Source organism: Nyctibius grandis, chromosome 33, assembly GCF_013368605.1.
Source record: "Nyctibius grandis isolate bNycGra1 chromosome 33, bNycGra1.pri, whole genome shotgun sequence".
Classification (NCBI taxonomy): Eukaryota; Metazoa; Chordata; class Aves; order Nyctibiiformes; family Nyctibiidae; genus Nyctibius; species Nyctibius grandis.
The window spans coordinates 2,554,388-2,571,753 of NC_090690.1; the positions used below are offsets into that span (position 1 = coordinate 2,554,388).

At 41.4% G+C, this 17,366-nt stretch overlaps 2 protein-coding genes across 10 annotated transcripts in view; one reads left to right on the top strand and one right to left on the bottom strand.

Moving 5' to 3' along the window:
• Positions 1-1,941: 1,941 nt before the first annotated feature.
• Positions 1,942-10,607, bottom strand: KCTD9 (potassium channel tetramerization domain containing 9). Its single transcript, XM_068421395.1, has 12 exons — positions 10,531-10,607; positions 9,320-9,441; positions 8,808-8,851; positions 8,531-8,627; positions 7,975-8,033; positions 7,278-7,406; positions 6,560-6,627; positions 6,362-6,457; positions 5,739-5,888; positions 5,418-5,523; positions 5,011-5,144; positions 1,942-4,219 (listed from the first exon to the last, which is right to left on the bottom strand). Exons 1-12 carry the CDS (start codon positions 10,576-10,578, stop codon positions 4,103-4,105), a joined length of 1,170 nt encoding a protein of 389 aa, XP_068277496.1. The 5' UTR covers positions 10,579-10,607; the 3' UTR covers positions 1,942-4,102.
• A 352-nt stretch (positions 10,608-10,959) lies between these two features.
• Positions 10,960-17,366, top strand: part of CDCA2 (cell division cycle associated 2) — a 29,593-nt gene continuing 23,186 nt past the window's right edge. For 7 of the 9 annotated variants that reach the window (XR_011049959.1, XM_068421555.1, XM_068421554.1 and 4 more), the window contains exons 1-8: positions 10,960-11,223; positions 12,091-12,683; positions 13,196-13,326; positions 13,820-13,973; positions 14,397-14,599; positions 15,578-15,656; positions 16,482-16,729; positions 17,111-17,198. Coding sequence is in view for 8 of the 9 variants with exons in the window: in XM_068421555.1 (XP_068277656.1) it covers positions 12,152-12,683; positions 13,196-13,326; positions 13,820-13,973; positions 14,397-14,599; positions 15,578-15,656; positions 16,482-16,729; positions 17,111-17,198 (1,435 nt within the window). In the remaining variant the exon portion in view is untranslated. The remainder of the gene's footprint in view (positions 11,224-12,090; positions 12,684-13,195; positions 13,327-13,819; positions 13,974-14,396; positions 14,600-15,577; positions 15,657-16,481; positions 16,730-17,110; positions 17,199-17,366) is intronic. The other 2 variants (XM_068421560.1, XM_068421556.1) reach the window with 1 other exon arrangement.

The window sequence follows — 17,366 nt, forward strand, 5'->3', positions numbered from 1 at the left end:
CAGCTACTTTGACTTGCCAGGCACTGTTTTATGTGCAACTGAATGTATCATGTTTACTGTTCTTCAAACATCCTCTCTTCCTGCTCCCATGACCTCTTTGAGATTAATGGCTTAAAAGTAATTTCATAAGTAAATAATTTAAGGAGGATTTAGTGACTCTAGCAAAGAGTAATTCTTCCTGCTCTAATGCTCCTCGTACTCATAGCAAGAGTAGCCAACATTAACTTCAGCTGATAAACTGATCAAGCTGTGAAAATAGTTTGTTTCAGTGGGAGAAACATTAACTTCAGCGTGGGCACATCGCTTTAGAAGTGAGATTTTTCCTGTACCAGTGTTTTAAGACTCCGTCCTTCCCTGATGAGCCTACCAAAAATTAAGGTTATTTTAAAGATAAACAGAAGAGTTTGTTCATCCTGAGGGATGACATTTGAAGAGGGAAGGGGACCTGCTTAGCCCAATGATTGTACCTCTTATTAACGCACCATTTTAAGGTAGGTCTAATGACATCCTATCCTTAACATCTTGCAACAACTATGTTTCTCCACAGATTTCTCCTGTAGCTACAAAGCTGACCTACCAAAGCACATCAGAAGGGGCACGTAACTGCAGTGGTTAGTGGTTAGTTGTACCTGTGTCTTCTCTTAAACTCTAGGCCACAGTCATAAGTTACATAAAGGAGATGGGAGGTTAAAAAAAAGATTACTGCTGCTTTTGTTTGCCCAGAAATACTTTTACAGCCCTGTGTAATGGAAACCAACAAAATACTGTGATTTTGGCAGAGGTGGAGTCTGAATGGAAGTCTGATCCATGGTCTAGGGGTGCTTCAGTCTGGGCTTGTCAGGCCAGTGCCAGCTTTGTGCTCTCAAAAAAATCCAAGGGTGAAGCTGGGGGTTTATCACATGACCTCTCTTTAGTTTTCAGACACTGGAGAATGGTTGATGTAGACTTTTCAGAAGATAAATCTTAATGCCTGCTGATACTGTTAAGTACCAGTGACAGCCACAGGGAAGTCAAGGACTTGTCAGGAAAACCTGGGTTTGTGGATTCCCATTCCAAGAATCAAGATCTCTCTCATCAGAAGTGGTGGAAAGGCATATTCTATCCTGTTGAGTCTCTTGGACTGTTTAGACAGCATTCCTAACCCACAGACATCTACTGGAGGTGAGAAACTGAAGAAAGAACTAGTTTTTTTCAATTTGTGTTCTCAAGGTGAGAGCTCATCTCTCAGATGAGCTGTATTAGTATTATCACTGTTGTGCCACAGTTTACTAGACTGAAATCACGAGCACTTTATAGACCACAGTCCAGGACAGGTTTTTTTCTGTGCTTTAGCACTTCCTTAAGAAAGTTTAGCTGCTTGTGCTGAGTGATGATAATCTCTAATGTGGAAAGAGTGTTTTAAATAGTGCACATACCTATGTAAATTGTGGTTAATGACTTCTGATTCCAACTATTTTATTAAGCAAATATGAAGGGTGGGGATAAAGAAAAGCTGAAAAGTGTTGCAGATGAATGACAAGTCAAAAAAAAACCATGAAAGCTCTCAAACAGAACGTACCAGAACACTGCAGCAATCCCCACGACACAAGGGACACTTGTTTTTCTAGCAGGTAAGCTTTATGCTTAAAAGCAAAAATTCTTTAGCTATCTGCCATAGTGCACAAGTAAAGACACCTAAAACTCAGTCTTTTCATAAAGTACTCAAGCAAGTACTCAGGTTCCTGGTTTACAACAGGTAGTCCTTTAGAGAAAGCACTGGTTACGTAAAAATCCAGGCTAAGGTGACAGTCAAGGTCTCATGAAAGGCAAAACCAACTTTAGCTACAATATTTTTAAGGTTGTATACAAGAAGCTATCAAAGTTAAAAGTTGCCTTCTCTTCTAACTTGCTGTCCAAGTCAGATAAGATTGAGATTGTTTTAAATTAAGACAACCAAGACACTTTTTATATTTCACACTTTTATTAATGCAGTTTCAATTACGCTGGAACCTGCAATTCCTGAACAGGCCACTTTGGGCTATTCATACAGCTTTGTCATAGCAAAAGAGGTACCTTAAATTCATCTGTGAATGAACGATGGCACATGCTGTGATTATTCAAAACATAGTGCTTCAGTGAAAGTTCAAATATATTTTATACACAGCGATTATGAAAATAGATTTTTTCCATACAATATTTTACTTCTGCCAGCTACAAAATATGATAAAGAAAAATAATTCATTTATTTCTCTAGCCCTAGGAATCTTCTTCTACTGCAACATACACACCACTCTCAATGAAAGCGATGACATGGGAGAAAGGACTCCAAAATCATGCTGAAATATTTTCCTTGAATCTGTATGTTTCACCAAGGATATACCAAGAGCCAGATCAAGAGCCCTGGGAGTCTGGAGGAAATAAAATCCCAATTCTGAACCACATGGCTGTGGGATTTTGAGTCCCAGAAGTTCATGTCATAAGCCTGAGTCAACCCAACTTGAAAATTAGGGAGAATCCTGCAATTCTTCCCGAACAAATCAGATACTGGTCCTGAACTAACCTTTCTAGATTGATGGCAAAGCAGTATTTGCATAACTACTACTGAGACAAGACGACTTCTGTTCAGCGGACTGGAAAGGTGCACTGCAAGTAACAGACAAGCCACTGAAGTAACTGTGGAACTCAGACCACTGCTAACAGTGCCACGTTCTGCAAGTTTTAGGAAACATTGGTTCTTAACTTACAGCTATTACTGGATTTCCTTAGATTCAAGGTTAGTTTTAACTTTGGGGTATTTTGAGTAAGCATCTGAGGTAAAAGTTCTTGATGCACCTTTTTTTTTTTTTGGTATCGTTTCTTCATGTGCTTTTTGATTGTGTATAAAATGTATGTTCTGTGAGATGAGAACTAAATTGATACTACAGTGGAAACAGCTTCCTAAATGACATGCATTACCACTTAGAGAGATGCTGGGAGGCTTTCTGCACTGCAGAAGTCACGCCGGTCCCTATTTGCTCACAGGTAAAGCAGTTGTGGAAAGGGCACTTTGCCCTAAGCAAGATGCTTTTACAGCCACTTTAAGCAGGCCTGAAGTGGAATACTAAGATCTGGCTGGGGAAAGGATTATGCCCATGCTTTCAAGCAGTCAGTGTACAAGAGGATTTGCATAGTACATGGAGGGGAAACAGATGCCGTTTATTCATAGAGATGGGAGGACAGAGCATGTGCTGTGGTCCCAATGCTTCTCTCTGCTTTGGTGACAGTATTGTATTCCTATGTCCATTTGATTCCCCACAAAGAATGAAAAAATGACAGGTACTCCAGTTTGGAGTGGTTAGGACATTTGAAAGCAAGAGAATTTTTCTTACCAGCATGTGACTGATAGCGTGAAATTGCACTAATTTGGAAAGGATTAAATAAGCCATCCAATTTCTGAACAGGGATGTTTTAGTTGCAACTAAATCTGCTGTGTCGGCAGATCCCTTCAGTGGAAGCAGCTTCCACTGCACATTTTAGAAGATGATAAAACTGTTCTATACCCGCATTCAAACTACTCCAAGGCAATATATTACCTATGATGACAGTTAACTACTGTTTTCAACCCCAGAAGAAAAGAGTACCTGAAAACATCCTGTGGACATTGTCTAAGCCACATCTGTCATTCAATACACTGTGCATGAATGAAGAAACTAACTATAAATACACTAGTCTAACTGTAAACCTGAACTTTGTTGCTACTGTACATGAATAACATTTTCTATTCATATTGCAGCTACAGATTTAATAAATAGAATTGCATATATTGTGCTTTATAAATTAAAATTCATTCCAAAGTGAGGCAATGCTGAACAATGAATCTATTTATCCCCCCCAAAACCGGCCACACGTTCTGGTTCTAGAACCAGCCCACTTCCTCACTCTGTTTACAAAGGCAGAAACAGCATCTGTTTCTACCTCTTAAACAAAAGCTCCCTCCCCCAAAAGTGATCAAAGAAGAGTTTACTTAGGCACTACTGTAAATGCAAGTTGTCTAATAACCATTGCTTCTAATTTAATAAGGGGAGGAGGTGAAGAAAGTCACGATAAATGTTTTGATTCCTTCCTCTTCAGCATATTCTCTTCCCTATCTGACGCTCTGAGACATGTGCAAAGGTGTCAGCATCTCTTCAAAGATAGCTCCTTTTACATTAGATCCCCTCAAATTCGCTTCTTGTAGATCACAACCTGATAGATCACAATTCTGAAGGGTAAAAGAAAAATAAGTGTTAATTGAATATACCCATAACTTGGTTCAAAACTTTAACTATATTTACACAGAAACCACATACACTTCCATAAATTTCAGTGTAAACTTCTAGTCTGTCGCTCTAGTTTAGAGTTTAGTTACTTCTTGTAAGAAAGGAGTTGCTTTTCACAGTGACAGCTGGATTTCTTTTTAAGTTGTTAGACTTACACTCTTTATATCAAATTATCTTCCAGGAGTGACTCATGCTTGCCGAACAAAGCTAGAAAGAAGCTGCCTCTTGCTATCTCACCAGCATTACTCTGAATACTTCTCTAGTACTTGAGGAAGAACAGCCATGTACACAGCTTTCAAAATGAGCTAGTTTGTCTTTCTAAGTCATAGAGACGGCAGTGTATCATGCACCACCAGTCAGGTAAGATTCCATCATCACTCTACAAATGATGTCCCAGGATCAAAAAAAATCCCACAAACCCAGGCAACTGCGTTTCTCTTCAGTGATGGCGTGATCTCACACTAAGAGTTTGGCAGTATTTCCATGCGTCACTTTTGAGATGACACGAGCCATTCCTGTGGCTCTGAGGTGCTGGCAAATCCAAGACTTCAGACTCATCTTCCAAACTGAGTCTAGAATGAAACATGATTCCCTAGAGCATCCATGTCTCACTAAGACTGACAGAAGACTAGTGTACTCTGTCTAGTTTGAAGCTGGAGAACTCAGCCAAAAGCCAGCGATCCCCAAAGTTTTACCAGTTGACTAGTTAGTATATAAAAGAATCATAACTCACTTCCAAATCAGTTCCTGCCAAAGTTGCTCCTCTAAGATTACAGTTTTTTAGTTTTGCGTTTTTCAGCGTTGCAACTCTTAGATTAATTCCTGTCATTTGACTGCCTTCCATGTCAACACCTTTCAGGTTAGCACCTAGAACACACAAGGAATAGTTTTCTGAGGAAAAACAGTCCGAAACACAGTAGCTCCAGAATGATTCTTCCTCAGAGCCATGTAAACCGACAGAGGTCAAAGTAGAATTCGGAATTTAATGATTATACAGTCACACACTCAGGCCAGTATTTGTGCCTCTTCTCATGAAAACATGGATTGTACAAACCACAACTCATCCTTTCACATGCCATGTGGATTTACAAACACATGGTTCAGTTTCCACAGACTAGCTAACAGGCAAAAACTTCTTACCTTCCAAATTAGCTTTAAGGCCTGATGGATCTTCAAAATTGCACCCTTTCAGAGATGCTCCTTCTGCATTGGAGCACAGCATCTTTACCCCTTGAAGGTTTGCACACTGATGGAGATAGACATGTCAGTGAGATTCATAAAAGTGTGAAGATGAACAGTACCCAAAATGCTCAGTGTATAGTTTTCATTTCTGTTTAAATGAATCCCATTAAAGCACAACAGCAGAACTACATGTTTTACACTTATCTGCTCGTTCTAATTCCTCTTCCCTTAAAGTAGCTGAAGGACAGCCCACACTTTCCAAGACACAACAATTCTTACATCAAGCACTGATCCAGAGAGGTCAGCTCTTTCAAGATTTGCACAGCACAGGTTGGCATGTGCTAGGTTGCAGCGGCTTAGGTTAGCCATCTTGAAGTTTATGTATCGAAGATCTAGACGTGAAAGATCTGCTCCGCTGAAATTGAGACCCTAAAACCAGAACAATAAACCCCCAAAAGTTACAGAAGATAAGGTGTAGCTCTGAACACAAAACAGTTAAGAGAATCATGCAGATGTACATGTGTATATAAATATACAGAGATATAGATAAGTACACACACACACAAGACCATCTATTCTACTACATAAGACTAATGAAATGTAAAGGCAAAGCTACCAAGCATTGTCCTTGGTTATGTTAGTCCATTTTACGTTTAAATAGAACAGCTTAACAAATTGATCCTCCAGGAAACCTTCAACCTGAAGAAGGCAAGCAGCCCAAACCGCTTGACTTGAATGTCGTGTTAAGATCACTCTGCCACAGCTTGGAATCAAAACTCGATTAAAAAGGAGGGGGGAGGAAGCACACATTGATTGAATTTCCCGTTGTCACATGATGCTGCAGGATATTTCACCACCAGACACCACTATTACAGATCAAGACAAAGTCTGCATTTTCACACCTGACATCGCAGCTCAGACTTGGTGGGGGTGGCCAGCAGGAATCGGACAAACTCCTTCCGAGATATAGGAGAATGATCCTCGGCCGGCTGTGAATTCTGTTGAGAGAGTTGTTTAAAAGCTAATACAGACAGGACTAAATTATATATTGCCTGGAAGAGTAGGACATGTGCATTCATGTATTAAAGAAAACAAGTTACCTTAATAGCTATTTCTAGATGCTCAATTAGTGAATCGATACCAAAAAATCTGGCTTCTTCCAAAACACCTACCAAAACAAAGCAGAATTTGTTATTTCCAGGGAGTCGTTAAACAAGAGAACACTCTTCTTCCCTTGCTGGACAAGGCAGTGTATAGCCACACCAACAACATGCCAGAAAGTCTGGGTTAATCCATCCTTACTATTGGAGGAGCATCAATTCAATTGACTCTCCTTACTTGTTACACCTTTTATACATTTTAGCTACACTAACAGAGATGAATAGAGCACTTAGTGAAGTTTAAGGAGTCTCTAAGAAATGCATGAACTAATAGAACTGACAACCACACACGTTATATTAGATGTAACTAGCTAAAGGAAAAGTGAGCTTGCTTTCAGCTAAAAGAAAAAAAAAAAACCTCAGAAAGGATGTCTCCAATACCACATTAGGTTAAAGTTATCAAATCCAGAATTACAGCTAGATATTAATCCACTGTGGAGAATTTGTAATACTCTCAAGATAAGTAAGTTTAAACAGTTTATCTTCATTAAACCAAGCATATGGAATTGCAATGCTTGAGAATAAAGGCACCAAAGAAAAATCCCAAACATTTAGGTGAGCATACAAAAGTCCCACTGACTTTATCATGTTTACCTGAGGGCAAAGTGCAACTTCTAAAGAGTAATAATTTAGGAGGTGTCATCCAGGTAATACCTACCTAGCAAATTAATGCCATCATTTACAATGAGCTGTCCGTGACGCAAATAGTTCAAAATGGGCTCAAAATACTCTGGGCTGCGGTCAATTAGGAACGCTCCTCTATGATCTTGCTTATTTCCCCAAGCATCTGTTTCCACAACATATATATAATTACATTTAATAGAGTAATGGAAGAGCATTTGCTTCAGTTTCAGACTGTTACTACCAAAGGGTACTGGATTATGAAACATTCCACTTAAAAGGGTGTTTTTTAGAGAAAAGGAAAGAAAATAAGCAGGGGTGGGGGGGGGGGCGAAATCACCTTAAAACAAACTCGCTCCTGCTCTAACTAACTAAAACATTTTATCACACACATAAGAATCATTGCTAGAATAAAAGCAGCATTAAGATTTTAGTCTGCCCTCATTTCCTTACAGCTGTACAGTGTTTGCCACTGATTCTGTTGACAAAACTGAGCAAGATGTAACCATAAGATGAAAATCTAAAATCAAACAAAGACCCAAAAATATTACCTATGGATGGAAGTTATATTTTCAGTTTGTGAGATGAGCATTATGTGGGCAATGGAGAAATAAACAATTACAAAAAAACAATTATACATTCTGCTTTGATACATACAAACAAGAGTCTCAGCTTGATAGTGCCTTTTGCTAATTTGTTAGCTTAAAAAATAAAGTTTATTTCATTATACTAACCTTTATCTTTAAACATATGGGCCAACATACTGTCAGGTTCTTTATTAACCAAAGTGCTCCTAGAAAACAAAGGCAGCGCAATTTTTTTTTTACATGGAACGTTTTCCTCAAGAGACAAACTTGCTGCTTGCAGTGTATTTTCTGCCCTTGGTGTGTGCTATGCATTCCAACAGCATTCTAACACTGTAATTCCATATAGTGTCATAGCAAAATACATTTCTGACCTGAGGTATCGTAAAGGTATTTTAAATACAAAGCACTTCGTTAACAGAAATATTCCAAGGATAAATCCAGGTCTGTTCAGGTTTTCACTCATTTTACTTCATACATAAACTGTTTAAGAATTAATTTGTTGCAAAATTGTGGTAGCAAATATGAAATACAGAGAAAGTTGCAGAAGTCAAAGACCTCCTACTCCACAGTAAGTTATTTTCTTAGCTCTTTTGCAAGAGCATCTGAAGCCTCACCAACTGAACACACTCTACCAGCTGCTATAACTGCTTTACTGAAATCAAGTCCTTTAAGAACAAAACCAACTCGTTGGTTGCATTTTTACCGTGTCGTGGTGAAATATCGGCCTCCAACATTGAGTGTCAACCAGTCTGTGTGTGACCCTGTTAGTTCTTCATGAGGTCTCCCATCAGTCTGAGGACCTACACAGATGAGAAAGACACAGTAATTATTAGAAAAATAGTGACTATTTCTGAATCCTCCATATGGTTAGAAGTATCTTCTGAAAACATCAGAAAATAGAATTTTAGATTTACATTCAAGCAAAACAAAACCTCTTTCCATTAAACAAAAGGTTAAACATAAGAATTACAGGGACTTACCAATGAATGGTTCCCCTTCACAGACAAACAAAACGTCATCATCCCTGAGAGAGAAGGGAGCAGGGGGAAGAGAAGGAGGAGAAAAAAAGATTAATCATAATTTTTTGTTCACCTAATTGACAGTGGGAACCCCTCCTGATTAGTTTCAGGTAAATGATAATCAGTTGCCCTTAGTTAGAACTTCAGTATCTGATTTTTATCTTAATTTTGCAGGTTCCAGCGGACTGTAATACAATTGACTTCACTAGAGATGTTACCTGGATCAACCAGGTAGGGATCACTTCTGTTACTCGACTAGTTTAGTTTTACAAAATAGTTGTTTTTCTCCCCACTTTGGGAGTATTCTATGAAGCAAATGCTAGAGTTTGGCTGGGAATGATAATATACTGGCTGGAAATGATAATACCTGTTTTTAAGGAAAGCGCTGGTTATTGATTAAGGTCAGAGGATTAATAGGCTAGTAAGTCTCTTAATCCACATCTGTGATTTGACTTTTATCGGATAAGCCTTACCTAATTAAAGCGATATCATCGATGAGTCCACCTTTTCCATTGTAAACACTGGTCGCTTTTATTCCAAGCTTATTACTAGCCACAGACAGCAAATCTGATAACGTCCCATACACAGCCACAACCTGCGGGAGAGAGAGGCAGCTACAGGCACTGGTTCATATCATTGCTGCCATTTCAGACTTATTACCAGGGCTATCAGTATCTTAGGGGGGAGAGAGGAAGATATGTATGGACCTAAACAGACCCAACTTGTTAGAAATGTAGCTGTCTTAAAATGGGGTGACTTGCACAGCTCTTGCCAAGACTCAGCATACTGGGGGGGCAGCAGTAGTGACAGAGTAAGTGTTGGTACTATAAGAATATTATGATTCAATTATTATTTATCTAAAGAAACACTGCTATTTGTTCTGTTCCAAATCTCTCCCAAATTTATTTCCCTCTCTAAAACCAAAGATTAAACTACCCTCACATTAACTGACTTCACTCCAGAGATGCGGATGGGAAAAATTAGGGATCACGAACAGTGTTTAGTAGAACTGCATCACGGGGCCTTTTCCTGCACTGGTTGGGCCTAGGAATCTGTTTTCACTCCTGAGACATCACTGCACAGGGTCTAAACAAGGGAGCAGAGTTTAAGCAAGATTATTTATTGGCTGGTACGCAGTGTTAGCTCGACACGGCAGAGACCTGCCATCCCGCAGGGTTTAACGCACAGCAGGACCCGAGTCAAGAGGGGCCATGCGAAGGTGACTTTAACTGCGACTCCAGCGAGAAGTTCTCGCCGTGTCGCCAGTCCCCTCAGCCCGCCGGCCGGGTGTTCCGGCGGGCAGCCCCCGCTCCGCCGCGGCCAGACGAGGCGTTCGGGCACCTCGGCAGCACCGGCAGCAGGCCCCGGCAGACGGCACCGAGCCCGGGGAGGGGGCGGCGAGGCTCCTCTGCCGCAGCAACGGGCACCACGGCTGTTATGGGCGGCGGAGGGCTTCGCTCTCGCACCGACCCAGGGCGGGGAGCCCCGGCCCGGAGCGGCGGGAGCCGAAACACGGGCACCGCCGCGCCGCTCCACCCCCGCCAGCGGCTGCCCGCCGGCTCCGCCCGGTAAATGAGGCGAGGGAAAGGGAGCAGGAATTAGGAAGCGGGCGGGGGGCGAGGCGCGGGCTCGCGGCGGCAGCGAGACCCCGCCGAGGGCCCGACCCCCCCTCCCCGCCCCTCACCTTCCCGTTCCGGGGGCTGCCGTTAACGAACAGCGTGACCCGCCTCATGCTGCGGCGGCAGCCGCCCGCTCCTCCTGCCGAACCCGGAAGGCAGCGGCCGCTGACCGACATCAGCCGCGGCCAATTGCGGCCGCGCCGCCCGGGCGCGTTATCCAATAAGAAATGCGCTCTGCCGGAGAGGCGGGGCAAGGACGGGTGGGAGGCTCGGACGGGGAAATGCCAGCGGAGCGGCGGGCGCGGGCCGGCAGTGGCGCTGCCGATAGCCAATCAGGGGAGAGATAAAGCCCTTGATTAGCATAAAGGGTGACTTGAGGTAGAGCCGCTCTTGATTGGTGCCGCCTGTCACGTGGGCGCGGCTCGTGGCACCGACCGTTTTTTTTTTTTCCGAAATGGTACTTCAGCGCGCGAGCAGCGGCCCGTGATCCCTCCGCGCGCAGGGCGCCAAAGAGTCCCTCCCTCCCCGTGAAGCCCTGCCGGCGCCCGCGGCGGGGGGCGGCACAGGACCGGCCCCCGTGAGCCGCTTTCCTCCCGTGCCCCTTTGGGCGCGATGCCCGGTGGTCGGGGGGCGCAAGGGGCGGGCGAGAGTGGCGAGGGTGCGGAGGAATCCGCGGTAGTGCGGCCTTGTTTGAACGTCTGAGGCGGGCTCGGGTCTGGCGGCCGTGAGGAAACGGCGGGGCGGGCGTGAGGGCGGAGGTGAGGGGGTGCGGGGGGGTTCGCGGTGAGGTGAAGGGCCGGGGAGAGGGTGGGTGTGGGGGTCGCCGGGAGGAAGTGGGGTGCGTTGGATGAGGGGATATAAAGAAGCGGGGAAGGGTGGGAGGGTGTTTGAGGGGGGTGCGCGGGCAGTGAGGGGCGTTGGGTGCGCTGAGGGGGGGCGAGGGGGTGAGTGCTGAGGGCGTTGGGGGGCCCGGGGAAGGCGGGTGCGGCCTGGGGACGGCCGGTGTTGGACACTGATCACTCACATTCACGCCTCTCGTTTGGATAACCGGGCAGATGTAGGCATCAACTTCCACCGTGCTCTTAAAAAAAAACAAAAAAAAAGTTGCGCACGCGGTATTTAACAGCTTCATTTGTGTTGTGCAAAATACGGAAAAATGCATATGTTTGTGGAACCAAAATTTCAGACTGACATTATTGAGTTGTACACGCTTGACTTAAAATCCAGGAAACTACATGCGATATTGTCAGCGTCTTAAATTTCCAAGTTAGTGTTAAACTGCTGATACTCATTGCAACACTTAGAGCAAAACGATCACAGTGATTGTGCTAACCATATTTTATACTAACATGAAGCTTGAGTTTGATAAGGCGTGAACGCACAGCCTTGTGTTTCCTTAGTCATGAAACACTTCTGTCACAGGTTTATATTGCTGTGAATTTTTCTTTATAGCGCTGGTCTTTTGTGTCCTTTCTGTGTAGCTTTCTGGAGATAAGACTTTTCCTTTCCACCACACTTAAAACACCTTGTTCCAGGAAAAACCTAGATTTCGTAGAAGTTTGAGAATGGTAGTGAACTCTTGCTCTTACCAAATACCTATTAAAATCTCTTTTTCTTTTTGATAGGTATCTGTAATTACAGAAGAGCAAAGGCTGCCTGAATGTTTCTTAAAATAAATCACTAACAATGCACAGACGATCTAAGAGTATAAAAGCTCCTTTGGAAGTTAAAGACAATGAGAGTAGATTCACTGAAGAGAGGGAAGAGGCCTCTTTCCCTGGTTTATCAAAAGACCAGAAGATTTGCAAAGTGACTAAATCAAAAGTCATAAAAGCATCCAAGAAGGAGAATTTAAGTGATGGAAATCAGGTGAAGCTGCAAAAATGCACCCTGAAATGCACCAAAGGCCTCGAGAAGGAATCGTACCACAACAAGGAGGATGTTGTCAGCTGTCAGTTTACTGAATGCTCTTTTGATGCGCTGAAAGGGGATGCGGTTGGTGACCATACCTTGCCTTTGAACAGCAAGGAAAATTTTTCAGGAAGCAGGCCTGTTTCTTTGGGGGATGAATGCTACTTGACACCTAATAGGGACAAAGCAGAAGAAAAATCTGATTGTGGAGTATCAGAGAAACAGAGGAAGAAAACTGTTGATTTTGCAACTGTAACAATTGCTGAATTTGGGATTACTCAAGAAAGTTTTACTAAACAATCTATAGGTAATACTGGAATCACTGTTATCCTTCTGAGAGGGACATTCAGAGGTCTAGTCCAACCTCTTATCAAAAGCTTCAGTTTAGGTCAGGTTTAGGTTGTCTAACTGAGTTTGAATATGCCCAAGGGTAGGATTGTGATAGGATGCTGCTGTAATTCCCTATTTCACTTTTTTCTGTCCAGTTGATGAGGTGGTGTCAGTTTCACAGGGAGTAGTAAGACAAATTCGTCAAGTATTGGTAAGATGGTTCCTTAACTAGCAATTCAAAAAGTAAAAGACAGACAGCTCCTCACTTGGTATATAGTTTAGTTAAATATTATCTTGCTTTTAGGAAGTTGATTTGCTTTTGATCCAGGAGGGTTTCTTGAGCTGAGCAACTAACTTTGGATGTTTTCATAAATAGCATAAATCACTCTTAAAAAGAAAAAAAATTACCATTTTAAAGCTTTAGGCATTTTTACAAAAAAAATTTCTTGCTTTTTTTCGCCTCCTCCTCTCCTCCTGTCCCCATTTCAGGGAAGTCTCCAGCTTCATTAAAATTTAGACGAAGATCAACAGTTGGAGTCCGGGGGTCACCAGAAAACAACACCCTTATTCGATACCTTGCCCAACAGAGAAGCAGCAGGCAAAAAGAAGCCTTTACACAGGTGAGAGTCTTTCTCAAATATCTAATGTGGCAGTTTAGTTCCCCCCAGGAATCAATATATGCTGGCAGACAGAGAAGGCAAGTCTCGGGAAGAAGCCAGTAGATGGAATAACCACGGCCTTAATTTTGTTGACATCCCTTGGACACCTTCAGAATAAGGAGATGTTAGAGGTTTTGTTTGTGGAGAGCCTGGAGTCTTCTCCATGTCTAGCTTGCTCATACATTTTAACTTTTGTTTACCATAACCTTTATTTTCCTGTATTCGCCATGCTTAATTGCTAATTAAAGTGTTGATAGTTCAAAGTGAAGTAAATACTAGCGTAAGTGACTTGTTTTTTAGTTAGACTTTACCGTACAACTAAAATTGCAGCTGAATTAAATACAAGATTTGCCTCTTCTCTGAGTTTGTTTTATGCCAAAGTGCAAATAGAAAGTAATAAAGCCCATGTCATCTTGGAAAAAAAAATAGTTTCATGAGGTTAATTTTGTTTTAGCAGGTTAGTCCTTTTAAACATGAAAATGTCAGGTCCTTGAAGGACAAGATAGATGCCTTTCAAACATCTTTTACATCAGTGCAAGAAGCTGAAGGGGAGACGGGCTTCTCTGGACTGTCACAAGTGGATGATGCTTCCCAGGAAACAGACTCTTGTAAGTTGATTATATTTCTGGTCAGTGATTTATCTTAAACGTCACGTCATCCTTTAGGCCAAAAAGTACAAAACTACAAAAACTTAATATAAAACAAAAAAAAATCTTCCTTTATAAGGATTGGCACAGGTGGGTTTTTTGTCTTTGGTTTGAGGTTTTTTGTTTGTTTAAACCTTTACTTTTCTGTTATTGGTGGTCTTAATAACATTTCTATGAAAAGAATAACTTGCCTTGTTTTGAAGATCTGGTAACGTTATTTTCAAAGCAGAACTAAAAAAATGCATGTGTTTTCTTTTTTCTGACTAGAAAATTGCCGAGCTTTTTGAATCTCACCGTCCTTTTGGTGAATAAACACAGAAAGCATTCACTGAAAAATCTGAAGTTTGTCTTTGGGGTTTGTTGTTTGGTTTTTAATTGATGCAGCTCAGAACAAAGTACCTTTTCCAGAAGAGCGGAACCTGGATCAGTGGAGTGAAAAGTTCATGGCAGGCAAGAGTGGAGCTGATTTGAAAGAAAATTTCAGACAAAATTTGGCCAACAGCAGTAAGTCTGATACAAGGATCTGCACCATCTTGTCTTCAGGCCAAGACATGACTGTCCCTGAACCTGCTGCTGCTCTTTCAGAGGTACTTACATAAGTGTGAGCAAAGAACATGGAGAAAACAAATAGCACAGCAAGTGTCCCTTGTAAGAATTTTACATCTTATTATGACAAGTCAAAGGAAGCAAAATCTGGACACTGGTCCATTTGGACTGACAGCCTCAGATACCTGCTGCGGGCTTTTCTGAGGCTGTTCTCAGTTTTCTTTTACATGCAAATGTTTAATGTGGATGCTATAAGCTGTTCTAGTCAGTAAGATTATTTTCTTCTGATAATTACATGGAAAAGCTTCTTTTATTCTATTAATAAAATTTAAATATGTCTTAATTCTTTTGAATCTGCGGCTGTAACTACGCGAGATGTCAAATTCACAAGTCTGGCAAAAACAGCTTTTTCCAGATGTCATAACCAACTTTATTGATCATTGAGATGACTTGGAATGCAATTTTTAATCTTCCCCTTACTCAGTTCAGCAGTTATTTGATACTCCATGCAAAAAAAAAAAGGATGTACTTGTATACAGATGGAGAAGTTAGTTTGTCTTCTCTATACGTATCTCTAGTGATCCTTCTATTAGTGTCATATATAAAACCACTGAAGACGGGGTCCATTTTGCTGGCTGTGTCCTCTGGTGCTGCTGGACCTAGCAGCTTCTGAGTGGTAGAACAGCTGTGATAGTGTAACAGCTGTATGGAGGTTAGGAAGAAACTTCCTAAATTAGTGATTAAAATATACAGATTTTTCATTCCATCTTTCTTTGATTTCTGATGTCTGATCCTTTTAGGCATTTAGCCTTGGTGTTTTGGGAAAATAAATTCAGTTAAAGTAGGGGATGATTGAGAAAACTCTGAAATCCTTGTCTATGGGATTAAAAAACTCCTTAGTTCATGCTATTTTAAAAGGCAGCATTTGCAAGTAGTTTTTTTTCTTTATCATGTTGTGTGCGTGTGTATATAAATAGATGCTATATATATATAAAAAAATCTTGTAACTTTTTCTCTAGGAATGGGTTTATGAGGAACACGATCCTATTGAGTCATTGGAGGCTGTTCTAATTAGAGATATCTCAGAAACAGGCCATGGTAAGAGGATTCATCACTATTATAATCTTTGTTATATTCTTATTAGAAAGTAAAAATACTTAGAATATTTGTAAGGAAATGTTTCACAAGCAGCCGTCTCATGTCTGTCATCTTGTCTACAATTTATAATGCAGTACAAACCTGATATAATTTTGACATGGAGTCTGAGGGAACAAAAAAAAAAAAAAGTACTGCGAATAATGATCTGTTCAAGTGCTGCTGCAGAGGAGGCTCAAGTCCCAGTTTAAAAACTGAATTCAGAACTTGTTCAGTACAGCACAGCATTAAACATGTTTTTACTTAAGCACAGTTCATAGGAAGGAAATAGCTTTTATGAGCGGAGCTGAAATATTTGGAAGGTGGGGTAGGCCCTCTTGGGTGGTATGTTAGCAGTTTGACTGATAGAAAAAGCAAGCTCAATATGTGACGCAGGCTGGGAATAATTGCTTAGAGTTTTCTCTGAAATTTCCCTGATGTTAGGGAAAATATAGCTGAGTAGTTCATGCCTGTGAAGGACAGCGGGATGTTAATGTGCAGAGTCCCTCTCTGTACATTAGAGAACACTCTTCCCCCCAGCCCCCAGCTTGCATGGACGAGAGAGAAATCCTCATGCGGAATGTCTTTTCCTTCATGCAATGCTCCCTTTTTACTCTGGTATGTTTTGTAAATTTCTCAAAATATGAAATGTAGATGTAGAAATTTAGAAATGAATGGATTTTTTTGTGATGTTCATGCCCAGAATCTATGGAGATGTGTTGCTAGTACTAAAGTCTTCTCCGTTGTACTTCAGTCTTTAATTGTCACATCTGTCTACTTGCTCAAAAGATTTCGGTTCTGACCACATCACTGAAGACGTTAGAAGTGATGTTTTATCAGACCTAAGCAGAAAGAAAGTTAGTTTTGGAGAAGAACTGAGCCTGGAAATATTTGATGAAAGCAAGCCACCTATCACACCACCTGTCACACCATCACTAATGGGAAATATTTCGTTGGATGAACACACCCAGAGTGGCTCCCATCCGCGATCTGTGTTGAAGAAAACGCCAGTGAAGCAGCTAATAGATAGCACGAAGGTGGGTTGACTGACTTATGTGGAGGTACTAATGCTAAGGATGGACTTCTGCAGTCATTATTGAACTACCAGAAGTTGAATCATGGTTAAAGATACTTTTTGACTTAAGTGACATGCACTGGAAATAATTTAATGCTATCAGTGGGTATCTGTTTGCTATTTGGTCATCTTGGAAGCTTTGTTTGAAGCTTTGATGTTATGAGAAGATCTATGTGTGTGTTGTTGAGTATTACTCATATAGAAAACAAGTAGATTTTTTTAAACAATAGGACTGATTATTAAATGTTGCTTACAGAAAGCTGTTTTCACTTTTGATTTGAACAAGGACAATATTTTAATTGAATGATATTGAATAGATGATTGTGTCACTTACATTTGATAGGAGTACTCGAATGATGCAATTGACAGAGGAGGAGGTGAATCTCCTGCAGTCTCCAGTTGTGCAAAAATCTTTGAGGCATTGCAAACAGGTCAGATTCCTCTTTTGTTTTTTAAATAGGCAGAGTGTTGTGGGGGATCATAAGGTTTTGCCTCTTTGCTAAATCTGAAGAATGATTTGCATTAACCACCATTGAAGGAGCTCGTGTGGCATCCTACTCCATGAAGTGGAAAATAAGGTTGCCAAGGAAAATAATGTC